Source organism: Neofelis nebulosa, chromosome 2 (genome assembly GCF_028018385.1).
Source record: "Neofelis nebulosa isolate mNeoNeb1 chromosome 2, mNeoNeb1.pri, whole genome shotgun sequence".
Taxonomy (NCBI): Eukaryota; Metazoa; Chordata; class Mammalia; order Carnivora; family Felidae; genus Neofelis; species Neofelis nebulosa.
The window spans coordinates 115,882,478-115,908,189 of record NC_080783.1 but is presented as its reverse complement, the minus strand read 5'-3'; the positions used below and the strand labels follow the sequence as shown (position 1 = coordinate 115,908,189).

The 25,712-nt window shown below is 49.8% G+C and overlaps 1 protein-coding gene across 2 annotated transcripts; it reads left to right on the top strand.

Annotated features, from left to right (window-relative positions):
- The first annotated feature begins 51 nt into the window (after positions 1-51).
- CGN (cingulin) lies at positions 52-25,300 on the top strand. Of its 2 annotated transcripts, XM_058715759.1 has the most exons (21): positions 52-163; positions 6,448-7,324; positions 8,240-8,340; positions 8,494-8,563; positions 8,670-8,762; positions 10,652-10,779; positions 11,379-11,511; positions 11,846-12,058; positions 12,507-12,655; positions 12,866-12,998; positions 16,295-16,495; positions 16,826-17,032; positions 17,391-17,648; positions 18,611-18,781; positions 20,053-20,214; positions 21,656-21,745; positions 22,203-22,286; positions 22,397-22,515; positions 22,819-22,927; positions 23,316-23,479; positions 23,791-25,300. In XM_058715759.1, exons 2-21 carry the CDS (start codon positions 6,461-6,463, stop codon positions 23,927-23,929), a joined length of 3,588 nt encoding a protein of 1,195 aa, XP_058571742.1. In that variant the 5' UTR covers positions 52-163; positions 6,448-6,460; the 3' UTR covers positions 23,930-25,300. The 2 variants fall into 2 exon arrangements, with proteins under 2 accessions (XP_058571742.1, XP_058571745.1); XM_058715762.1 differs by lacking the exon at positions 8,670-8,762.
- Positions 25,301-25,712: the final 412 nt, after the last annotated feature.

Below are 25,712 nucleotides of genomic sequence, written 5' to 3'. Positions count from 1 at the left end.
GGGTGGTGACGGCCAATGGGGGTGGAGCTCCGGAGGGGAGTAACAGGTTGGTGGCGCCGGGTGTAGGGGGGAGGACGGAGGGAGCGCCTAGGGCCTGAGGGGGAGGGCTGGCGAGCAGCGCGTGCAGCTCTGCCGGAGCCCAGGAGCGCCGAGCCCGGCTGGGGTGAGTGGACGCCGGGGGGGCAAGCCCTGAGGGGCGGGGCGCGAGGCGACCTGGGGTCCCCTCTCACAGGGTACAGGTGCTGAATGGAGAGAGGAGGAGGGGACGTGAAGCTGCGGTGGGAGTACCGATGACGAGCGGGCTGCTGCTCTCCGGTGCTAGGTCCAGGTGCCTGGGACTGTGCCAGGGGAGGGGCACCTGAGCAGGTGCCTGGGACTGTGCCAGCGGAGGGGCACCTGAGCAGGTGCCTGGGACTGTGCCAGCGGAGGGGCACCTGGGGCCAAGGCTGCCCCCAGAACGTGAGAGAGTAGCAGGGCCTGGTTCTCTCTGGAGGTCAGACGTCGTCCTGGCTGCAGAATTTCTCTCGGAGTCCGCGGTGTTCGGGGGAAGGAGTTAGTCTCAGCTGGGGACGCCTGGGCTGCCGCCTGGGCTCAGAGATGTAAGGGGGAAGGCGCCCAGAGGTGCTCTTTCCCTGAGCTGCCCCCACCCCGCACTGCCCTTCTGAGCTGGCGCTGTCACCTCCCTTCTGGCTTTGAGGTGTGCGGTCTCGCTCTAACCATTCACCTCTAGGTGAAGACGCTGAGCAGTAGAACAAGACGGCACCCCCATCTCCTTGAGAAGTGTGAAGCCTTTCAGTTCCTATCCCCCTTTGCCTTCATGCCTGGGAGAATTTTGTCTTCCTCTTGAGAGAGTGCTCTCCAAGAGAGGGATATGAGGAAGCATAGGTCTCTAGGCCTACAAAATATGTAGAAACACTTTCTTTAAAATTTTTTTTTCAACGTTTTTTATTTATTTTTGGGACAGAGAGAGACAGAGCATGAACGGGGGAGGGGCAGAGAGAGAGAGAGAGAGGGAGACACAGAATCGGAAACAGGCTCCGAGCCATCAGCCCAGAGCCTGATGCGGGGCTGGAACTCACGGACCGCGAGATCGTGACCTGGCTGAAGTCGGACGCTTAACCGACTGCGCCACCCAGGCGCCCCTAGAAACACTTTCTTATGGGGCCCCTTCCTGGGGGTAATGTCAAACACCCCCCCAAGCACACATACTTTCATCTGTGGTTCTCAATGGGGCCACTGGGTGAGGTTTCCGCACCTAACCAATTTCCCTGCTGCCTCCCAGCAGAGCCCACGTTAACTCCTTGAAACCCTACTGTGCATCCCTGACTCCCAGACATGAAGGCTGTCAGACTGGCAGTAGGCACCATTGGTGTGGGCCGTAGGCAGGACTCTGTAGGAAACCACAAGACTAAGGGAGTAGCACCTCTAAGTCTCCAGGCTGCATGAGAGGTGCACATTGGGGCCCAGACAAGACTTCTGAGGCAGATTTCCTTGCCTTAGGCAGGTAAAGGAACCAGAGCCAATCTTAGGTTGGCCCCTTTGATGCCCTGCCGGAGGAAAGATGTAATTGGGAAATAATTGCAACTGCTGTTTTATCCACAGGCTGCTGACACGTGCCTCTGCACCTCTTCTGTCATCCTTGATATTTGGGAGTGGGGGGCTGGTTCTAGAAAACTGATAATGCAGAGATTTCCCGGATTCTAAGAGGATTCTGGCATCCTAGAACCCTTTCTTCTTTCCCCAGGCTGATCTGCCTGCTATCAGCCTGGTGGGAGGTGAGGAGAGGGTAAGGCTGCTGTTTTTCATGCTGGGGAGGGGAGAACTAAGGGCCAAGGAGTTGGCCAAGGCACATGTGGGATCAGGAATGCAACTTTGGGAACTTGAGAGGGAGGGGTAAGGGACGCTGAGTCTTCCTGTCACGCACTGGTCTGACACTCACCAGGTTCTTTGTGCCTCTGTTCCTTCCTGTTCCCTCTCTACCTTATGCCTCCTCCTTCAGAGCCTTGGCCTTGGCATCTAGGCTGGACAGTCCCTGCCCATGGTTTTGCCCCTTGTCCTCTGTGGTGTGGAGTTTCTCTGGTCTGCTTTATGAGCTGCCAGTGGAATCCTTCTGGCCCTCCCCTTCCCCTTGCCTCTCAAACCAGTCCAGCCAGTTTGCAGGGCCCAGTTTGTCATTGTGTTTTTTCCTCCACTGGCTAAGCTGCTCTAGCCTGGCTCTCAGGTTTCAGCTTTTTCAGTGGACTGAGCCAGGGGTCCACTTGAGGTGGTTCTTTTTGATCCACGTAGACCCTTATTGTCTTTGTAATTCTTTCTGAGAAAATAGCCATTGATCAAGGTCACTGAGCTGTCCTATTCTGTTTTGACCATTTGCTTCCCTCGTTACCTCTGAGGAGAGTCTAATCTCCATACCTTTCATTCTTCCACCTTCTAAATCTGCCAGTTGGGTATGTCTAGCATGTTGCTTGGCTCTGTGTGTGTGTCAGTTCTTCCTCTGCACACCCCAAACCTCCCCACCCCCCACTTCTTGCCAGAAGTCGAGAGAATGTCACTCCTAGTTGGAAGCCAGATGCTTATGGCTGGGCCAGAGGTGACAGATTTGGGGCAGGGCAGGCTAATGAGTAACTCAGGGAGAAGTGCCTGTCTGGTACAGGTGCAGGGTATCCTCCCCCTCCTTCCGGGCAGGAATGGCAGAGGCAGACAGATGAAGCTGACTTAACTTGTGGCCTGGGCTCTTCCCAGAGTACATTTGGTGAGGAGTGTCCTGGGCACATGCCAGAGGAGGGAAAAACAGGGGCAGGCAATGAGAGGGAAGGCTCTGTACTCCATGTTGCTTGGCACTAGATGGCTGTTTACCTGCCTCTGGGGCTTACCTAAGACCTTGGAGCCGGCTGGCTCCCCTGGCCACGCCCCACTGTCCTCTGTAACTGAAGGCGGATAGGTTTCGGGTTTTCCTTGTTGAATTATTTAAAGCCCTGCTTTTCAACCCACCCCAAAGATCACTTCAGTCCCGCTGGCCCCTGAGCCACCTGTCCTGGGTCTAACACTTGGTTGAGGTTAAGGAGTCACTGGGACCAGGGGCACGTTCAGCGCTGCCTCTGCATGACTTGGTGCTCTTGTGTGGGTGAGGGGCTGGGCGCTCTGTGGGCCTAGCCTGGGAGCTCCTTGACCCAGATCTGGAAGATCAGTAGATGTACTGACAGAGTCGAGCTGCATTATGAATAAATCATGTGACTTCTGAGAGCTGGCAGTCTAGGCACATCTGGTTCCAAAATTATGATCGAATGGGGCAGGGAGTCCAGGCTAGGAAGAGGTCCTGTCACCAGGGCAAATGAGAAATGGCTGTGAGGGACCCTTGGGCAAATCTCCCTACTGCTGTGAGAGTCTGCCTTGGTCCAGGATACGACCTTTAACAAATATTTATTGATGTGCACCATGTCACCAGGCGCTGGGGCCACCGGAGTCAGCTGAGAGCCATGATCTTTGCCCTCCAGGAGTTTATAATCCAGTGGAGGAGACAGACAGGAAACAAATCATCACCCTAATAAATATAGAAAAATAAACTGAGACAGGGGCACCTGGCTGGCTGAGTCAGTAGCGCATGCAACTCTTGTTCTTGGGTCGTAAGTTCGAGCCTCACTTTGAGTGTAGAGATTCCTTACAAATAAAATATTTTTTAACATAATTAATTTAAAAATATTTTATTTTAGAGGGAGAGAGAAGGAAAGAGAATCACAATCATTTTTTAATGCTCAACTGACTGAGCCCCCCACATGCCCCAAAAATAAAATCTTTAAAAACAAAAAACAACTGATGGGCACCTGGGTGTTAGTTAAGCATCTGACTCTTGATTTTGGCTCGGGTCATGGTCTCACAGTTCATGAGATCGAGATCGAGCTCCACATTGGGCTCTGCTCTGTAGGTGGAGCCTGCTTGGGATTCTCTTTCCCTCTCTCTCTGCTCTGCAACCCCCCCCCCCCCCCCGCCATGCTCTCATTCTCTTTCTCTCTCAAAAAAAAAAAACAAAACAAAAAAACCCCAAAAAACCTGAGGCAAATTCATTGAAGGATGACTATAGAGCATATAACATGGTTCTGACCTAGTTTGTGGGAGGGTCTGGTTGGGAAAGGCTCTGAGGAAGTGACATTCTTCTGTGAATCAGGTGAAGCCAGGAAGGTCTTGGTGGAAGGAACAGCATGTACACTGGGTAACATTTGTTGTCAGCTTTGTGACAGGCATACACTGCTAGGTATGTTTCATGTTTCATATCTTGTCATTTTCCCTCTTTTTATTAAAGTGGAATAAATGAATAAAGTAGAGTAAATAAAATGCAAAAATCTGAAGTGTAGAACTTGATAAAAAATTTTTTTTCCATTCATTTATTTTGAGAGAGAGGGAGGGAGGGAGGGAGAGAGAGAGAGAGCACGAGGAGGGACAGAGAGAGAGGGGGAGAGAGAGAATCCCAAGCAGGCTCCCACTGAGCGCAGAGCCTGACATGGGACTCGAACCAATGAACTGAGAGGTTGTGATGTGAGCCAAAATCAAGAGCTGGGCACTTAACTGACTGAACTACCCAGGCGCCCCAAACTTGATAAAATTTTTACACATGCAATTATTGTTTAATTCTTACAGATATTACCTTATGAGGTGTTATTATTATACCTGTTTTACAGATGAAGAAACTGAGGCTCAGAAAAATTATGATTTGCTCATGGTTATATAATATCAAATGAATATATTCATTCATATATTCCTGGGTTCCTTTTCTTTAAAAAAAAATTTTTTTTTTAATGTTTACTTATTTTTGACAGAGAGAGAGAGAGACAGAGCATGAGCAGGGGAGGGGCAGAGAGAGAGGGAGACACAGAATCTGAAGCAGGTTCCAGGCTCCGAGCTGTCAGCACAGAGCCCGATGAGGGGCTTGAACTCACAGACTGCGAGATCATGACCTAGGCTGAAGTCGGACGCCCAACTGACTGAGCCACCTAGGCACCCCATTTCCTTTTCTATTAGATGAACGGTTTGTAGAACTGACCCCTTGTAGCTTCTTTTCCGGTCCCATCTCTTACTTGAATTCTAACAAAGGACCCAGCCAACTAAATGTCCTTCTGTTTGGAGTATCTGAGGTAGGTTGAAGTCCTCCCGGATGCCTGAGTGGGCTCCTTTAGTTCAGGGTAGCTTTGAGGTGTTCGTGAAACTCTTGAGACTCTGTGGACTATTTCCTGGGGGGTGTAGGGGCATTGCTTTCATTGTTCCCTCCAATGGGGTCTCAGAACCAAAACGGTGAAGAACTATTGCCTGTAAGGGCTCCTTCCCTCCCTGGAGGGGAAGGGCTGGGAATGCTAGGAATGTTCTTCCCACCAAGCCCTTTCTCACCTGGAGCTAGGCCACTCCCTTCCCCACTCACCCCCAGTTTCCTGGGCTTCCTAGCATATCTACAGTCCCTGAAGGGGGCCTTGCCAACTTTCCTTGGCCCAGGGCTCCACTGGGAGGTTGGGCTGGGTACATTTGTGTGTCTGTCTGGCACATCCGATGCCCCGCCTCCAGTGTGGTGCCAGTCTCCAGTAGAGATTAGTCGCAGGGCTGGGGAAGCTGGAGTTTTTATTTGCTTGAAGGAGAACCTGCCCTCCCCAGTTGCTGGAGCCAGAGCGTACCTAGAATACATTCCATTTTGCTGACTCTAATCTTAGGCTAATGTGGACCTGAGGAGTTGGCCCATGGGTGGTCTTCACTCTGGCCCTCTGGTGGGACAACTCTGCCTAACCTAGGGCCCCTTGGACTGGAACTCCTAAATGTTACTTAAATCTTTTTTTGAATAAGCAATACATTTACATGGTTCCAGACTTAAAAAGGACAAACAGACACGCAGTAGAAACCTAGTTACTCTCCCATCTCTTTCCTCACTCAGCCCTCAGTTCCCCCAACCCAGAGGCATCTCTGCTATTCTCCCAGAAATGGGAGGGCATACCTTATGGGTCTTCCGTACTTTAAATGAGCTCTGGGAGTGGAGGGCCGCTTTTATCCATTAGGATAGAGGTATCTGTTAGGTAGGGTTTAGGGTTGGAGGAAACACATCATGGTATATGTGTATGTGCGAAGGTCAAGCAATCATTAAACTCTTGACAAAGCCAAGCTCACTAGGACTGTATTAGAGGAAATGGATTCTTCTAAGTCAGTGGGTCTCAAAATCTGGAATCTGGACCAGATGTATCAGTATCATCTGGGAACTTGTTAGAAATGGCAAATCCAGACATACTGAATCAGAAACTCTGGGGATAGGGTCCAATAGTCTGTGTTTTCATAGGCCCTTGAGGTACTTCTGCTGCTCAGATGAAATGTGAGAACCACTGTTGTATATAGAAGAAATGACAAGGCAATGAGCCCCACAAAAGCTGGACAAGTGTTTCTACTTCCAGTCTCTCAGCCTAAACTCTTTTCTTGATTTTCTAGGACCCCTTTTTTCATGGAGCCGGCATCCACCATGGCTGAGCCCCGAGGACCTGTAGACCATGGAGTCCAGATTCGGTTCATCACAGAGCCAGCAGGGGATGCAGAGATGGGCACCCTACGTCGTGGTGGGCGACGTCCAGCTAAGGATGCGAGAGCCAGTACCTATGGGGTGGCTGTGCGTGTGCAGGGCATTGCTGGGCAGCCCTTTGTGGTGCTCAACAGTGGGGAGCAAGGCAGTGACTCCTTTGGAGTCCAGATCAAGGGGGCCAACAACAGAGGGGCTCTGGGAGCTCTGAGCTCCAACTCGGAACCCCTGGAGCACTCCTACTCTCACGCCAAGGAGTTTCCTGCACGCTCACAAGGCAGCGTGTCTGATGAGGAGTCTGGGGACCACTGGAACGGAAGGCTGCTCCGATCCCGCTCCCAGGCTTCACTGGCAGGCCCTGCCCCTGTGAGTGTGAGCACCCGGAGCACCAGCCTGCTGGAACTGGCCCCTCAAGGAGCTTCCGCAGAGACCATCGACACCGCTCCCCTGTCTTCAGTGGACTCTCTTATCAACAAGTTTGACAGCCACCATGGGGGGCAGACCCGGGGCCGGACTGGCCGGCGCATGCGGACACTGCCCCCCGAACAGCGCAAGCGGAGCCAAAGCCTGGACAACCGGCTCCCACGGGACACCCTTGAGGAACGGGAGCGTCGGTCCCCCAACCACTGGGCCCCTAGCACAAAGCATGACAGTCACATGGGCGGCTCCAAACAGTCGGTCCAGAGCCAGAGCCCACTTGGTGGCTTTAGCCGTTCCCGTCAGACCCAGGACTGGGTTCTTCAGAGTTTTGAGGAGCCACAGGGGAGAGTCCAGGACCCTGGCATACTACAGGTCAGACCCCAGTCCCCTGTGGCTTCTGCTTCCTGACCCACTAGCTGCAGGACCTGTTGCTGATTCAAATAGCTAAAGGCAGAAGGTTTCTACTTTTGTCCTCCACTATATCCTTCTACTAAACAGATGATATTCTCATGAAAATGGAACGAACTATGAAGTCAGCCTTCACAAGCATGAGAGTTACTTATTACTGCCTGGCAATTAACTGTGCTTGGCCACTAGCTTTTGCTAGGTCTGCAGAGTAAGTAAGGCAGGCCTGGTAATTGAAGCAGCACCCAGTGCTCCTGTCACAACTCCCGGCTTTGTCTCCCACTCAGGAGTGCAAGTGAGTTGGGGAGCAACTTCGTGCAGACGCAGTTAAGCCTGTTTTAAAAGTAACTCATTTGGGGCGCCTGGGTGGCGCAGTCGGTTGAGCGGCCGACTTCAGCCAGGTCACGATCTCGCGTCTGTGAGTTCGAGCCCCGCGTCGGGCTCTGGGCTGACGGCTCGGAGCCTGGAGCCTGTTTCCAATTCTGTGTCTCCCTCTCTCTCTGCCCCTCCCCCGTTCATGCTCTGTGTCTCTCTGTCCCAAAAATAAATAAAAAACATTGAAAAAAAAAAAATAAAAGTAACTCATTTACAAATTCTAGTACCTGAACTATCATTAGTGACAGATAACTTGTGACACAGTTCACAGCTGGTTGAGGTCTGCTTGTCAAGGAAAATGTGGCTTGTGGCAGTAGTGAGAGGCATACTCTGCTCAGATGTCTCCTGGGCTTCCTGCTCAGGCCTAAGCAGTCTCCTCTTTTCCCCACTTCAGGCTTGTTCATTGTAGTGGAGGGCCCCGTCTCCCACCTGCCACTGCTGCGCCATCTGAACGCCACACACGCTCCTGGCTTAATCTTCCTATTTCTCTGGGTTTATGTTTTGCAGTTCAAGTCAACTCCAGACCTGCTCCGAGACCAGCAGGAGGCTGCCCCACCAGGCAGTGTGGACCACCTGAAGGCCACCATCTACAGCATCCTGAGGGAGGGGTGCGTGGGGGCCCTCCCAGCAGGGCAGTCACATACTTCCCTGCTCCTCCTTCTAGTTTCGTTCCCCATCTTCCTTGCCCTTAGCTCCCCTTTCCCTCATCTCTGCTGCCTCTTCCCTCCCTTAAGCTTTGCTTCTGTTCTTTCATCCTCCAGAAGTTCAGAAAGCGAAACGTCTGTGAAGAGGAAGGTCAGTTTGGTGCTGGAACAGATGCAGCCCCTGGTGGTGAGTGGCTGCTTCCTGGGGGGGGGGGGGGGGGTGGACAGGGCTAGGGCCTTTGGGGACTGGGGTCTGGATGTGGACTCATCCCTTCCCGCCATATCCCTGGCAGATGCATTCTGGTTCCACTAAGGCCCTGGGCAGGCAGGGGGAACTCACCCGAAAAGTGGAGGAGCTACAGCAAAAGCTGGATGAAGAGGTGAAGGTGAGGGGAGATTGGAGACGCAGGGGGAATGCGGGACACGGGAGAAACCGGGGCCTGGGCTGCTCTTCCAAGCAATGGAACAAGCATTCGTGTGTTCTGTGACACCAGAGGCAAGAGTGTGTGCTGGGCCCGCCAAGGACATCTGGGGTTCTCTGGAGCTTAGGGACAGGGGTGCAGTCATCAGGGCTCTGACCACCTTCCACCCGTTTCCTTTGGAAGTTCCCGTCCCGGCTTTGCTGCGCACTGGCTGTGTATGCCTTGAGCAGATTACTTACCTGAATCCTTTCCATTGACATTATAATGATGGCAGTATGCAATAGCTGTCATTTATTGAGGATAACTTCTTGTAGTAGGTACTGTCCCAGGCAATGCGTCGTAATTATAGGGATCTCGTAAGGTAGGTATTGTGAACCCTTTCATGATGAGAAAACTGAAGATCAGAGAGGTTAAGTGTGTTGTTCAAGACAGTAAGTTGCAGAGAAGAATTTGAAAATTCAGGTCAGTCTTATGCTAAAGGTTATGTATTAAAAAAATATAGACTGCTTCTACCTCTCAGGGTATTGCCCTGAATGTAGTTGGTGCTCAGTAAGTGTTGGATTTTAATACCCCTTGTTTCCTGGAAAGCAGTATAGTGTCCTGGTTAAGTGGTCAGCTGTGGAGTCAAACTGAGTTCAAATCCTGATACCTTAACTTGTTGGCTGTTACCCTGACCTTAGGCAGGTTCTTTAAATGTTCAAAGCCACTCTTTCCTTAACTGTAAAGTGGGAATAATAATTGTACTATATTACTTACCTATGGCTGTGTAACAAATTACCTCAAAACTTAACAGCTTGAAATAATCATCTTCTGGTGTCTGAGGGCCCAGAATCTGGAAGCAGCTGAGCTGGGTAGTTCTGCCTCAGGGTCTATTATGAATTTCCTGACAAGGTATTGGCTGGGGCTAGTCATGAGAAGACAGTGGGTGTTGGTTGGAGGCCTCACCTCCTTGCCATGTGGACCTCTTCATGGGGCCACTTGAGCATCCAATATGGCAGCTACCTTTCCTCAGAGTGAATGATTAAGAGAGAGAGTAAGGATTGGAGGCTGCAATGCCTTTTTAGGACCTGGTCTCAGAAGCTACACATCACGTCTTCCTTTTCTGTTTGTTAGAAGAGAGTCCTCAGAGTGCCTGGGTGGCTTGGTCGGTTGAGCGTCCAACTTCGACTCAGGTCATGATCTCACTGTCTGTGGGTTCGAGCCCCACACTGGGCTCTGTGCTGACAGCTCAGAGCCTGGAGCCTGCTTCGGATTCTATGTCTCCCTCTCTCTGCCCATTCCCTGTTCATGCTCTGTCTCTCTCTCTCTGTCAAAAATAAATAAACATTAAAAAAAAAGAGAAGAGAGTCCTCAAGTCCAGCCCATACTCCAGGGAAGAGGCTTCACCTTTTTTTTTTTTAATTTTTTGTTTTTTTAATGTTTATTTATTTTTGAGACAGAGAGAGACAGAGCATGAACGGGGGAGGGTCAGAGAGAGGGAGACACAGAATCTGAAACAGGCTCCAGGCTCTAGGCTCTGAGCTGTCAGCACAGAGCCCGACGCGGGGCTCGAACTCACGGACCGCGAGATCATGACCTGAGCTGAAGTTGGATGCTCAACCGACTGAGCCACCCAGGCACCCTGAGGCTTCACCTTTTGAAAGGAATGTCGAGGAATTAGTGGATGTACTTTAAACCATCGCAAGTCCCAAGGCTTGTGAAAAGTATTAAATGCAGATAATAAGCACAGGGTCCCTAGTACAGCGCCTGTCATTTAGGGAGTGTCATTAAATGTTAGACGTTCCCATTACTCCTCGTCCTTCTGAGAGGTTTTTCCTACTCTCCACCTGTTTTTCTCTCCTTGCCTTTTCCAGAAGCGACAGAAGCTAGAACCCTCCCGGGTTGGGCTGGAGCGGCAGCTGGAGGAAAAGGCAGAAGAGTGCAGCCAACTGCAGGAACTGCTGGAGAGGAGGAAGGGGGAGGCCCAGCAGAGCACCAGAGAGTGAGTGCCGCCGAGTATGCACGTGGGGCTGTTTGGGGACCAAGGCCAGATGGAGGTTGCCCCTGGGTGAGAGAGACAGGGGGAAGTCTCTAAAAGCAGACAGAGACAGTTTAAAGATAGGACCTTTCTCTTTATGTTATCGGTCATGGTGGTGGTGTCTGAGTTGGGGTACCTGGATTTGCCTCTCTGCTTCAGGCTCTAAATCTGTAGAATGGGTTAATAATAGTACCTACCTCACAGGATTGTTCATTCAGCACATGTTTTGCCGTGAATACTGTGTGGCAGGCAGTGATCTAGATTCCTGGGGTACATCAGCGAACTGTTCAGATGAGGAGCACTGCTGTCCAGAAGCAGAGCTTCTAGTGGGAAACAGGGCAGACCGTAAATAAAGAACATATTAGGTAAGTACATTTGCAGCATGGGAGAAGGTGATAAGTAGAAAGGTTAAAGCAGATCGGTGGGCCGAATGGTGGAGGCACAGTGGAGGCCTCATTAAGATTTGAACAGAGACTTTAAGGAGGTTTAAATGAAACGATACACATAAAGTATTTAGAAAGCTGGCTGACACCTAGCTTGATAACGTTATCTATTGTTATTAGGCTCCAGAACATGAAGCTCCTTGTGGACCAGGGCGAAAGGGTACGACACAGGCTGGAGACCCAAGTGATGGAGCTGCAGGACAAGCTGAAGCAGGCCCAGGGGCCGGAGCCTGCTAAGGAGGCGCTAATGAAGGTGGGGGCAGGATGGCTCCCCCTGCCTCTGCTCCCTGTCATCTGGAGCACCTTCAAATCTGCTCACTCACATTTTCCCCAACGCATGGGCAGTAGGTAGCTGATTACAGGTACCCCTTAGCGTGCTTTCAGACAGACTCAAAGGTGGGCTGGGGTTAGATCCCAGAATGGTGAGTTTCCTTTTTCCTAAATAGGCATCTCAGAGGCCCCTCACACCTGGTACTGAGTCTAACATGTACAAGGTGCTCAGTCAGTGTATCTGATCGGCTGACTGAATGAATAGCAAGGCAGATCCTATTACAGTCACCCCTGTACTTCCACCCTCATTTCCCCAGGACCTGCTAGAGACCCGGGAGCTTCTGGAAGCAGTCTTGGAGGGCAAACAGCGGGTAGAGGAGCAGCTGAGGCTGCGGGAGAGGGAGCTGACAGCCCTGAAGGGGGCCCTGAAGGATGAGGTGGCTTCCCGTGACCAGGAGGTGGAACAGGTCCGGCAGCAGTACCAGCGAGACACGGAGCAGCTTCGCCGGAGTATGCAAGACGCAACCCAGGCATGTGGCCAGAGCAGGGGCCACCAGAAGTGGGCACTCCCCGCCTCAAGAGGGGCTGCCGTGAGGCCTTGGTATTTTGAGACTTTTCTAGTTGTAACTGCAACTCCTTCTAAAAGATACATGTGAGGTGTAGTGAAAACCTTGGCCAGGAAACCTGCAAGGGCAGAGAGAGGGAGTGCAGGCCAGGAGTACCGTGAGGGTGTGTGACCCAAGTCCCATGGGGAAATAACTGGGGGGAAGGGGGGGCTTCATCTAAACAACAGCGGGGTGGACTGTGGCTTGGGAAGAGCTTTCTGCTAGCATCACATCAGGCACCGCTGGGGGACAAGGGTGTGCAGCTGGTGTGGTGCCCTGTGTGCCCAAGCCTCCCTTTCTACACACTTACACTTTGATCTGAAGTGCATTTTTCCCTCTGAGCCTCCTGGCCCCCAACTGTCCCCTTCTCTAGGATCATGCTGCATTAGAGGCTGAAAGGCAGAAGATGTCAACCCTCGTGCGGGAACTGCAGAGAGAGCTGGAGGAGACATCGGAGGAGACAGGGCATTGGCAGAGCATGTTCCAGAAGAACAAGGAGGAGCTTAGAGCCACCAAGCAGGAGTGAGAACTTTGCCTCTTTCCCGGGAATGCTTATCCATGATTCCTACATCCTGCTTCCTTTCTACCCCTGCTGTGCCCTTCACTCTGCTGACAGTGGGTGCCCAGGCTCCTGGCCCCTGGGGAGGTGGTTTGCATTGTCCTGCTAACCTCTCCCGGGCAGGTGGTCTGAACTTGTTCCTTTTCCCTTTTCATTCACCTGACTGGGCTCAGACTCCTGCAGCTGCGGATGGAGAAGGAGGAAATGGAAGAGGAGCTTGGGGACAAGATGGAGGTCTTGCAAAGGGAATTAGGGCAGGCTCGGGCTGGTGCTGCAGACACTCGCCAAATGGAGGAGCTCAGGAAGGTACTTGGAGGGGTGCCTGGGTGGCTTAGTTGGTGGAGTATGGGACTCTTGATCTCAGGATTGTGAGTTTGAGTCCCATATTGGGTTCAGAGATGAAAGAGAAAGAAAGAAAGAAAGAAAGAAAGAAAGAAAGAAAGAAAGAAAGAAAGAAAGAAAGAAAGAAAGAAAGAAAGAAAGAAAGAAAGAAAGAAAGAAAGAAAGAAAGAAAGAAAGAAAGAAAGAAAGAAAGAAAGAAAGAAAGAAAGAAAAAGAAAGCAAGCACTTGGAATTGGAGTGTGGAAGGGCAGGTTGGGCTGGCAGACACTGACCGGGCCTCTACACTGTTGTGGCTGCCTCCTATGTGCTTGGTTTTCAGGACCTGTTTGGCCGTATCTCTGCCCCACACATTCTGATCCAGCCTGGCTGCTCTCATTAGATATACAGGTTTCTAATGTAAAGGACTTTTGGTGGCGAGATTGGTGGCTGCTGGCTACCTCCCAAGAGACCTCGTGGGGAGCAGCATTTAGATGGATTTGTGAAACTTCAGGGTCATTTTTGCAAGCTTGGAGTTTGGTCAGATAGCAAGAGTTGCTCTGTTTTGGAGCAGTGGGGGGTGGGGGGGTGGGATATAGACTCTTTACCTACATCTATGAAACAAACATTTACAGTTAGAATGCCAGCTTATTAACTCGTAATGTGAAATGTTGTCACACAGACTGGAATACTTGTATTGGCATGGCATGCTGGCCTACTTGGGAAGCCAAGTTGTAATTTGAAGGCTGCTTAGAGAGTATAGCATCCAGACCAAGGGAATTAGATGTTTTATCATGCACGGATGTTTTATAAATGATAAAGTCACCAAATTGAAGTAAATATAAATAATTTCTTCATATTCTTTGTATTAGTTTATGAAGGACAAGAAAGCAAGTAATTATTTTTGGATGATTTAGAAACTTAGAAAATATTTTTGCTAGTATAGAGAACTGGCATTTATGGCCTCCTGAAGATTCTTCTAGGTTTATAATCTTTGATGCACTATGCTTGATATGTAGTTGGTGCTTACTTAACAAGTATTAATTGATCAATGCTTGTGTATCATGCCTTTACCGTAAGACTGCCTAATTTTAACCAAAGTAACCGTATTAGAGTAAAGAAGTATAGTTGTGATGCTTTTCCAGGTAAATAAAAGTCTGAGCTTACACACATATTTGGTAGAGAAAAACATAATAAACCAAAACCAAATATACTTCGGTGGCTGTGAAATGAAAAGTGCTCTTAAATTTTTACTGTATTAATATGAAGTTAACAAAAATTAAGGATAGTCTGAAGTCTATTTGCTATATTAGTCTACATAATTCCTCTGGACAATCTCAGTTCATTGATCATGCTAGATAAAGCTAAAAAGCTAAAAAGTAATAACCAGAGCTTCACTTACTCATATGTGAAGTATGTTTTATCTGTACTTAATCAATAACAAAGTATATACATTAGGAAAACAGACCTTGTCCAATGTAGACCATACACTGTGCTGTTTTTCTTTTTTGTTCAATTTTTTAAAGTTTATTTATTTATTTTGAGAGGGAGAGAGAGACAGAGAGAGCGAGTGGGGGAGGGGCAGAGAGAGAGGGAGAGAGAGAGAATCCCAGGCAGGCTCTACACTGTCAGTGAAGAGGCTGACGCAGGGCTCAAACCCACAGCCTGCAAGTTCATGACCTGAACTAAAACCAGGAGTCAATGCTGAACCGACTGAGCCACCCATGCGCCCCTGTTTTTCTTTTCCTTTGTAGTTTTGTTAGTGTCTTACATTGAAAACTCACAATATATTATATAACCTTTCAGCCTAATTATGGTAATTTCTGAATTTCAGAAGTAACAGCTAAAGAACTAGAACCAGAGTTCATATTTTAATTTTTTTCTCCCACCCCTCCTAATTTTTTTAAAGATTTTTATTTTGAAATAATCTCTGTACCCACTGGGGGGCTCAAATTTACAACCCCCAAGATCAAGAGTCACATGCTCTGCTGACTGGACCAGCCAGGTGCCCCAATATTTTAATTTAAAAAAAAAATTTTTTTTTTTAACATTTATTTATTTTTGAGACAGAGAGAGACAGAGCATGAACGGGGGAGGGTCAGAGAGAGAGGGAGACACAGAATCTGAAACAGGCTCCAGGCTCTGAGCGGTCAGCACAGAGCCCGACGCGGGGCTCGAACTCACATACCGCGAGATTGTGACCTGAGCCGAAGTCGGACGCTTAACCGACTGAGCCACCCAGGCGCCCCAATATTTTAATTTTTTAAAAAAGAAGTAGGGGCGCCTGGGTAGCTCACTTGGTTAAGTGTCTGACTCTTGGTTTTGTCTTAGGTCATGATCTCACACTTTGTGAAACCGAACCCCACATTGGGCTCTGTGCTGATAGCATGGAGCCTTCTTGGGATTTTCTCTCTCCCCTCTCCCTCCCCCCCCCCACTTGTGCTCTCTCTCTCAAAATAAATAAACCTTAAAATTTTTTTTTAAATAAAAAAGAAATAAAAGCAGCCCCACTATTTATTGTGTTGCATTTTTTGGTTTTCAGTATATTTTCTTTTGTTTTTGAAACAGCCAATCCTGTTTTGTTCACACCCTCATCTATTCCATGTAATTTTTTTAATGGAGATTTATTTCACATATCACAGAATTCACCTTTTAAAGTGTATAGCATAGTAGTTTTTAGTGTGTACACAAAGTTATACAACCATATTACTATCTAGTTACAGAACATTTTCATCACCTCAAAAACGAACCCCATATCCAGTCACTTGCCCCAGCCCTTGGCAGCCACTAATCCATTTTCTGCCTCTATGAATTTGCCTCTTCTGGCAAATCATATACATTACAAATCATATACATATACATTGCATGTCTGGTTTCTTTCACCTAGCATAATGTCTTTTAAGGTTTACCCATGTTGTAGCAAGTGTCAGTACTTCATTACTTTTTATGGCTGAATAATATTCTATGTGGATATACCACATTTTGTTTATCTATTTGCCAATTGATGGACATTTGGGTCATTTCTATATTTTTAGCTCTCATGAAATAATGCTGCTATGAACAGTCATATAACATGTTTTCCCAAAAAATGTTTTCAGTGCTCTTGGATATATACCTAAGAATGGGATTAATGGGTCAACTTTTTGAGAAACTGCCAAGCCACTCGGCCAAGCGGCCACACCGTCTTACGTTCCCCCAGCAATGTATGAGAGTCCTGGTTGCTACACAGTGTCCTATCCAAGGGTGGCTCTCTCTGCCCTGTCACCGTTCCCCTTCCCTTCTAGGAGCTGCGCCGGACACAGCAGGAACTTAAAGAGCTAAGGGAAGAGCAGCAAAGCCAGGAGGTGGCTGGGCGTCACCGAGAGCGGGAGTTGGAGAAACAGCTGAGGGTTGAGGTTGATCGAGGCCGGGAACTGGAACAGCAGAACCTCCAGCTGCAAAAGACCCTCCAGCAGCTGAGACAGGACTGTGAAGAGGCTTCCAAGGCAAGGGGAGTGGGCACAGGGCTTAGGAGGTGGAGGCTGAGGGGTCTGGAGGGCTGAGGAGCCAGAGGGCGAGGAAATTACCTACCCTGGGTATGTACAGACCAGATCCTTGGTCATAAGTGTGCGGTGAAAAGCAGCCAGGGGTTGGCAGGGGGAGGCAGGGCTGCACCTGATGGCACGCACCACGTCTCCGTAGGGGTGGGGTTCTCAGGGGGCACTACCACTGTTGAAATCTGGCTCTTGTGGGCTCTCTTTGGGGTGGCTTTCTTGGTGGTGGTCGGTGGCCTTGAGCCCTGGGGTCTGAGCTGCCACTCCCCCAACTGGCCGCAGGCTCAGAAGGCAGCAGAGGCAGAGGTGGAGGTGCTGGGGCAGCGGCGGGCAGCAGTGGAAACGACGCTTCGGGAGACCCAGGAGGAAAATGACGAATTCCGACGGCGCATCTTGGGTCTGGAGCAGCAGCTGAAGGAGGCCCGAGGCTTGGCGGAGGGTGGGGAAGTGGCGGAGGCAAGGCTTCGAGACAGGGTGCAGCGGCTAGAGGTCAGTGCTTCTGCCCACCTTGGAGGCTTCCTCCTGGCCCTCTCTCCCCTCACCCCTGGCTAAACACTCCCTAGCAAAATCCTCAGCTACCAGTTTTCTTTTGCCCCGAGCATGCTGGTTTTTGCCTTCCCAACAACCCTCTGTTAAAGTTAGGTTTATTTTCTGGAGTGTGCTTTGGTATGAATGTCTTGGCCTTTGTACTAGTATTTTTGTCTCTTATCTCTCACCCTGTGCTTGTCCTCTGTGTCTTAATTCCTTTGCTGGTTCCTCTGAGCCCATTTGCATTACCCACCTTTTTCATAAACCTCTTTTTCTTCCCTCCTATCTACTCCTCTCCAAATGGCTTTCCCTCTCCCAGGCAGAGAAAAAGCGGCTTGAGGAGGCCCTGAACACAGCTCAGGAGGAGGAGGGGAGCCTGGCAGCTGCCAAGCGGGCACTGGAGGCCCGGCTGGAGGAGGCCCAGCGGGGGCTGGCCCGCCTGGGGCAGGAGCAGCAGGCCCTGAAACGGGCCTTGGAGGAGGAGGGGAAGCAGCGGGAGGCGCTCCGGCGGGGCAAGGCTGAGCTGGAGGAACAGAAGCGCCTGCTGGATAAGACTGTGTGCCAGCTGAACAAGGAGGTGCGGCGCGGGGTGGCCCAGGCTCTTAGGAAGAGGCGCAGCTCTTTCAGAAGCTTGCCTGAGCAGGGGAGGAGGTCAGAATGTGTGGTTTTGCTTTCCTCAAGTTCATTGCTGGGGAGGCCAAGGCCAAATCTTCAGAGAGGGTGTCCTTTCTACTCTTTCTCTGTGCCCTCGACCTCCCCTCTATGTCCCATTTCATTGTGGTCTTGATCCTTGGAGAATGTCTCCTGGGATTCTCCCTGAGACATCTTTAAGACCTGAACATAACAATCGTCATTAGTAGAATTTTCTATTTGGGGTAGGGAAAGGAAAGCTCTATAATCCCTCCCTAGATGTCTTTAAGACCTAAATACAGGAATTTTCGTGGGTGGGATTTTATATTCGGGGGAGGGCAAGGAAGAAGGAAAAAAAAGAAATAAATAACTTTTTTTCAGGTAAGGTTCTCTCCTAATCTCTTTGTAAAGCTAGAGCAAACACCTAATATATTTCGTCAGCTCTAAAATGTACTCTGAAGTTGATTTGCATTGTATAATTTTGATAGGATGTTACAGTTCAAGTGGCAGATTTTTCTTTCTTAGTCGTATATCTTGTAATCATTGGCCTCTTGGGTTTGTTGAAATATGGTCAATTAGGTTTACTCTGTGTCAGACACTGTTGTAAGTACTTTACATAATTAGCTATCATAATTCTCACAACTTTGTGATGTAGGTACTATTATTTTCCCATTTTACAGATGGGGAACTGAGACCCAGAGAGGACGAGCTGTGGTCACACAGCTAGTAAGTGGTAGAGCCAGGATTTGAAGCCAGGCAATCTGTATATTACTACTAGCCACACGAGGGACCTAGGGCCCAGGGGAGAGCAATGGAGGGCTGCTTCGGCAGGAAGGAGGGTCTGGGGTGTCTGGGCCCAGAGAAGGGACAGAGGTGCAGTGCTGAAAGGCTGTTTTCTTTGCATCTCAGCTGGAGCAGATTGGAAATGACTCTAAGCAGGCCCTGCAGCAGCTCCAGGCCCAGCTGGAGGATTACAAGGAGAAGGCCCGGCGGGAGGTGGCAGATGCCCAGCGCCAGGCCAAGGAGTGGGCCAGTGAGGCTGAGAAGAGCTCTGGGGGGCTGAGCCGGCTTCAGGACGAGGTAGGGGCAGAAATGGCAGGAGGGTGGGAACTCTCCCAATGTCCTTGGTTTGCAGGTCATTGCCTCTTAACTAAACCTGGGGCCAAGGGATCCTGGGACCCCGGTTTAGGTCTAACCACTTAGAGTGACATAGTGAGGTAGGGAGTTGTCCACTCTAGGTACCAATAATGATAGGAGGTGCCTTGTCTGTAGAGCAGTGACTTTTTTTTAACTCTAATTTTTTTTATTTTAGAGAGAAACAGGGTGAGAGAGAGTGTGAGTGGGGGATGGGGCAGGGAAGAGAGAAAGAATCTCAAGCAGACTCCAGGCTCAGTGAGGAGTCCAACGCAGGGCTCCATCCTACAACCCTGGGATCATGACCTGAGCTGAGATCAAGAGTCACACTCTGACTGCTGAGCCCCCTGGGCGCCCCTGTAGAGCAATATTTAAACTGCTGCACATTAGAATCATCTGGGGAGATTAAAAAAAAAAAGATCCCAGTACCAAAAAAATTTCAACACTGCAATGTTAGTGGAAGTATGGTATCAATACAGAGGCATGTTTGACGTACAGTAGATGCTTTAAATATGATTGATAGTTGTAGGGGCGCCTGCGTGGCTCAGTTGGTTGAGCGTCTGACTTCGGCTCAGGTCATGATCTCACAGTTCAGGAGTTCAAGGCCTGCATTGGGGTGTATGCTGACAGCTCAGAGCCTGCAGCCTATTTGGGATTCTGTGTCTCCCTCTCTCTCTGCCCCTCCCCCACTTGTGCTCTGTTTCTCTCAAGAATAGATAAACCTTAAAAAAAATGTAAATATGATTGCTAGTTTTAATGCTTCACAATCTTTTACAGTAACAATGTGTTATAAACTTGTGTTTTGTCATGACATTAAACCTTTTTTGTTAAAATACCTAAAATCCCAATACCCAAGCTGCAGCTCGTATCACTTAAATCATAACCCCTAGGGCCAGGACCCGGGATGAGTTTTCTAAAAACCACTTAGGTGATTCTAACTTCTGTAGGGTGTTAAAACAATAAAGAAAACGGACCAGGAGCTCCTTTCTGCCGGCTAGATAGGATGTTGCCCGGATCCCTGAATGGTTGAATAAAACCCACCAGATCTTCAAAGAAAAGAAAACAAACTAAAAGTCAGCCTGCTTTTGATTATCACCTGCTCTGGAGGTTCTAAAGAACATCAGTGATGAAACATTTCTCTCCGCAGGGGCGGACTGCTCCCACCCCTGAGTCCCCACCTTACTTCTCCGGGCTGTTCCATTTTTCCTTCTGTCCAGACCCAGAGGCTGCGACAGGCCCTGCAGGCATCCCAGGCTGACCGCGACACGGCCCAGCTAGACAAGGAGCTGCTGGCCCAGAAACTGCAGGGGCTGGAGCAGGAGGCGGAGAACAAAAAGCGCTCCCAGGATGACAGGACCCGGCAACTCAAGGGTCTTGAGGTAATGGCATGGGGGGGGGGGGGCGTAGGGGAGGGGTGTCTAGGTCCTGGAGCTGGGACTTCTGTGGGGAAAGGAGCCGGGACACGCCAAGCCCCCTTTCTTTTTTTAAAAAAAAATTTTTTTTTCAACGTTTTTTTATTTATTTTTGGGACAGAGAGAGACAGAGCATGAACGGGGGAGGGGCAGAGAGAGAGGGAGACACAGAATCGGAAACAGGCTCCAGGCTCTGAGCCGTCAGCCCAGAGCCTGACGCGGGGCTCGAACTCATGGACCGCGAGATCGTGACCTGGCTGAAGTCGGACGCTTAACCGACTGCGCCACCCAGGCGCCCCAAGCCCCCTTTCTATGCTAGGGATCCAAAGCTGGTAGCCCACTGCTGATGGAGTTTGACTAAGGTGGTATTCATTTTGTTTCCTTTCGTGTTTTCTTTTGTTGTTGTTGTTGTTAAACATTTTTAAAGAGAATTTTTTTTAAATTTTTTTTTTTTTGTTTGTTTCTAAGGGGTCTCTATACCCAGCGTGGGGCTCCACCTCCCAACTCCTGAGATCAAGAGTTGCATGCTCTCTGTGCAAGCCAGTCCGGTGCCCCTGACTGCAGTGTTTTAAATGGCTTTGAATTAATTGCCAGTGTTTAGAAATGTACACGTCACATAAAACCTCTGGCTTCGTTTATACGTTTGGAAAATTCTGTAGCAGCGAGCTTCTGATCCTGAGTTATCTGCATGGCAGCAGTTGGCTGGAGGATAGCAGTGGCTCCTCTTTAGAGGCAATAGTGCTCTCAGGTTGCCATATTTGGCAATAATAATAATAACAAGACAATAACAGCAGCAAACACATATTATGCTATGTGCTGGGCACTTCAGACTTATTTAATCTTGAGGATAAATAACCCTGTGGGATAGGTGGTCTTGTTTTCTCCATTTTATTGTTGAGGGAAGCTGACACACAGAGAGGGTAAGCAACTTAGCCATGGCCCCTCTGCTAGGAATCTAATTTTCAGACCCAGGCGGTTTGGCTCCAGAGACCATACCCTTAGTATCTACATGGGACTGCCTGGCTTGAGCATGCTTCCTTAGTCTGTACCCTGGCACTTTGGTTTCTGACTCTCTCCATCCCAGCCTTGGCTCGGGCACTTTGCTTTCTGTCTGCTTTCCCATTAGGGAAACAGGGGTACCCCAGTGAGGAATAGATTCTGGGGTTTGTCATCTTGCCAGGGGACCAAGGCTAGAGCAGGTGCCCTCTCCTTCTTTCCCTTGATGCCATGCCTGGTCAGCAGAGGGTGATAGCTTTATGGTGGCTCTGGCCAGGGGCAAGGACCAGCTGCTTATGGGGACATGTGAGACAGGTCTGTGGAGGCGGGGCCTTGAGAGGGTCCTGGTTGGGTTTGGTATCCTGGTGTCCAGCATGTGGGGCAGAAAGAACCTGTTGTTCCTCTGCCACAGGAAAAAGTCTCTCGGCTGGAAGCAGAGTTAGATGAGGAGAGGAGCACTGTGGAGCTGCTGACGGAACGCATGAATCGTGGCCGGGACCAGGTAAGCCCTTCCTTACCCGTCCCCTGCATCCATCCCTGACTACAGAACTTCTCGGCCCTCTCAAAAACACCTCCACCCTCCCATGTTTCATAATCTGGAGAATTCTGGCTGCAGAATCTGTGCATGGCTGGTGCTACTTCAGGGTCTCCTCTGCTTCAGGACGGGTGGAAAGAATCCAGGGATTTGAGTGGAAGAAGGAATCCTGGTGGCCTGGGATTACTCTCTGCCCTGAATCCAGGCTACTTCCATTCAGAAGGAATGCTAATTCCTGGTGTGATGGAGGAGGCCCTGTTTAAATTCTGTGGCTCGTCCCATATGAAAAGGCTGATTTTTTAGTCGCCTGAGAATTGTGGGGATTCAGAGAGCATCCTGCAGTTTACTCTGCTTCATGTGGTTCAGCTGCCTAGTTCATTGTGAGCGCTCCCCAAATCTGGCTCCTCTCACCCCTTCCCACCAGGTGGACCAGCTGAGGACAGAGCTCATGCAGGAGAGGTCAGCTCGACAGGACCTGGAGTGTGACAAAATCTCCCTGGAGAGACAGGTGAGCTGGGGAGTGGGGAGTCTTGGGGACAGACCCCAGGAGGCAGGTGAAATGGCCATAGGAGGGGTTGGAAGTGGAATGTGACTGTGAAGATTTTCTGCCCCTTTTAGAACAAGGACTTGAAGAGCCGATTGGCTAGCTCAGAAGGCTTCCAGAAGCCCAATGCCAGCCTCTCTCATCTTGAGTCCCAGAATCGGGAGTTGCAGGAGCGGCTGCAAGCTGAAGAAAGGTGACGTGAGCCCTTCTTCTCTCCTTCTGGGCTTTTCTCCTCTGAGGTTCCCTCCATCTTGCACTTCAGACATGGCCAACCTGGCCTGAAATTTAGGGGGAACTTTTTTCCTTGGTAAAGAGCAAGAGAGTTGCAGGCCTTCTGAAATATGAATGACCTCTTCTCTCCCGGTTCTTTGGATCTGCCCTGGATCCTTTCCAGTGTGATGTGACTGAGAAGAGCTCACGGAGGCCAGAGGGGGCCAAGCTGGTGTTCCTTTAGAAATGGTGACAGCCATAGACACCCCCTTCCACACCCTCTTAGGGAGAAGACAGCTTTGCAGTCCACCAACCGAAAACTGGAGCGGAGGGTTAAAGAGCTGTCCATTCAAATTGATGACGAGCGGCAGCATGTCAATGACCAGAAGGACCAGGTAAGGATGGCAGCCAGGGCCAAGCAACCATATGGCAAGCATGTATGGAGCATTTGCTTGAAGGCCAGGGGAGGACCTATCTCAGAGGTCTTCCCAGCTTCGACTCTCCTTGTATAAGGGTGGAGATGAGACTGGAGGGATTGGATCAGAGCAGTCACAGTAGCACATGCATCGAGTGCCTGTGATGTGCTAGGTTCTCTTTCTAAGTGTTCTACATGTATGAACTCATTTCATCCCCCCAAGCAAACCTGTAAAGTTAGGGAACTTGCCCATGGCCATAGCATTTTTCTAGGGCAATGATCCCTTGTCAAAATTGCTACAGGGGAGGGTCCCAGCCCACGGTAGCAGCAGATGCTTTTCTAATGTGGGGACTTGGTATCCTGTCCAGCTAAGCCTGAGGGTGAAGGCTTTGAAGCGGCAGGTGGATGAAGCAGAAGAGGAAATTGAGCGACTCGATGGCCTGAGGAAGAAGGCCCAGCGTGAGCTGGAGGAGCAGCATGAGGCCAATGAACAGCTCCAAGCCCGGATCAAAACCCTTGAGAAGGACTCCTGGTAATGGCAGCTTTTCTGACCCCTGCTCATTCGGGGTTGTGGTGCAGGAAGGGAATGGGGTCTCCTGGATAGGGAGGAGGATCCCTAAGGTGGTACTTGGCAGTCACTCCTTCTGTCTGGAAGCCTGTATGATTATTCTTTAGTATCCAAGCCCCTGGTCTATATCCCATCTCCCCAGATCTCAGATTGGTGGGCGATCTCGTGAGTACCTAGAGGCCTTAGAACAACTGGGAATTTCCTTAGCATGATAAAAGTGTGGCTGTCTCATTCTTTGTCTCCCTCCCTTACAAGTATTCCTCTCTCTGACTCAGGCGCAAAGCCTCCCGGTCAGCTGCTGAGTCAACCCAGCATGAAGGGCTGAGTTCAGATGAGGAATTTGACAGTGTCTACGACCCATCCTCCATTGCATCACTGCTCACGGAGAGCAACCTGCAGACCAGTTCCTGTTAGCTTGGGTCCACAGGGGACCAGAAACCACACTTGAGGCCTGCCCTGCCATCCTACTCTGCCCTGCTAAGCCTCGGATTCCTCATTCCTGTGGGGAGAGAGGGGGACACCCAATTATTCAGCCCTAAGACTGGGAGGGGTGTGAGTGATGGTGATAAAAAAGTCATTAACACTAAGCTGGTGCATGGGCTTTCCCTCTCCTCTGGAGTAGTGGGTATTTTAGGCCAACTGAGCCCTTCCTTTAAGTTCCGACCCTCCCTCTTCTCCCTCATAGCAACAGGATGGTCAGCATATGGACCAAAGAGGATTGAGCAGGATAGGAAGGAATAGATGTTGCCATGTATATAAAGCTTTATTTCTTTAGCCCTTAACCTTCAGGCTCAGGGAAAAATACCTTTTGCAGTTCTGCTCCCTCGACCCCTGCAACATGTTTTCCTACAACTCTGGAGCAGGGTGGAAGGAACATTATGGGTAATGTACACACTAGTGTGGCTCTACCCAGTTCTTGGATGCTTCTCTTTGCACAGTCGTGGGACCTATATGGTAGTCCCCACCTCTCTCCACTCCCATGTATTTTGTCTTTCCTAAGCCAGTGGATCCAAGGGATCTGTTCTCCCCTCCCATCTTCACCATTCCTACCTTCCTTCTTTCCTTTTGGTGCCTTAGCCAGGGTGAGGAGATAAGGATGTTCTTCTTGCCTTCTATACCCACACATTCATACCTCTCCAAGGGCCAGCCTTTCCCCAAACAGGGCCCGCAGCCTTTCCTGCTGCCCCAGTGAATGGTCTAGAGAGCTGCCCTGGGGGAGGGACTTTGGTAGGGCCATGATAAGGTGGTGGGGCTTGGTTCTGCTCAGGGTTTCCATCTTTCCTCCTCTCCCTCTGTGACTATGCATGTGTTCATAAGGGGGTTGCATCTGGGAACCCTGATAACTGCCTACATGAGTCTGAAAAGCAAAGGTCTTCCTTGTGGTTTCTCTGACCCAGATGTGCCCAACCTTAGTAGGGAACCAAGGGACCCTCATTATCTCAGGAGCTTGAACCTGATACGGGGCTTCCTGCCTAGGGCTAAAGACTGACTCTTGGTAGAAATGAGAAGAGGCAATGGAGGATTTATTCCTCCCTTGGGTCCTGGGGAGAGCCCAGCCCTGGTGGGGAAGAGGTAAGGGAGATGATTCACCTCTCTAATTTCCTAAGCAGGCTCTGTAAGGAGCCTGGGGGAGGGAGAAGGCTGTTTTCACTAATGACTTATAATTTCACGATTAAAAAAAAAAACCCAAAACTTCTATTCTGCAAATTAGATATTTTCCCCCGAATGAATCCAGCCTTGATTTTATTTTAAATTAAATATTAAAATGATATATCTATACCAAAATCCTTGACTTCTCATTCTTTTTCCTGGCTTATTTGGAGGTCTGTTTTATGAAGAAACCATTTTAATTTTAGAATTTAGAGGCTGAAGCTGGTGTTTTCTTTACCTCACTTTTTAGAGGCCTTTACAACAGGTCAGATGGAACCCAGGGAACCTATGTTTCTAGCACCTCCATTCTCTCCTAAACAGTCTTCTGGGAATAGAAGGCCAGTAAATGCCATCTCTGAAGGTTAAAAGAGACAGACTAGAATTGGGTTTTATTCCCTTGGGGCCCAGGGATAGCCCCACCATTCACCTCCCAGGTACAAAGTCACTCATCCCTTCCACCTGGTATGGGACTCAGTCCCTACCTGGGAGGTAGCAAAGTTTCTGTCATTCCTGCTTTTGTGTTGCCTTGAAGAGGGACCTAGCTGTT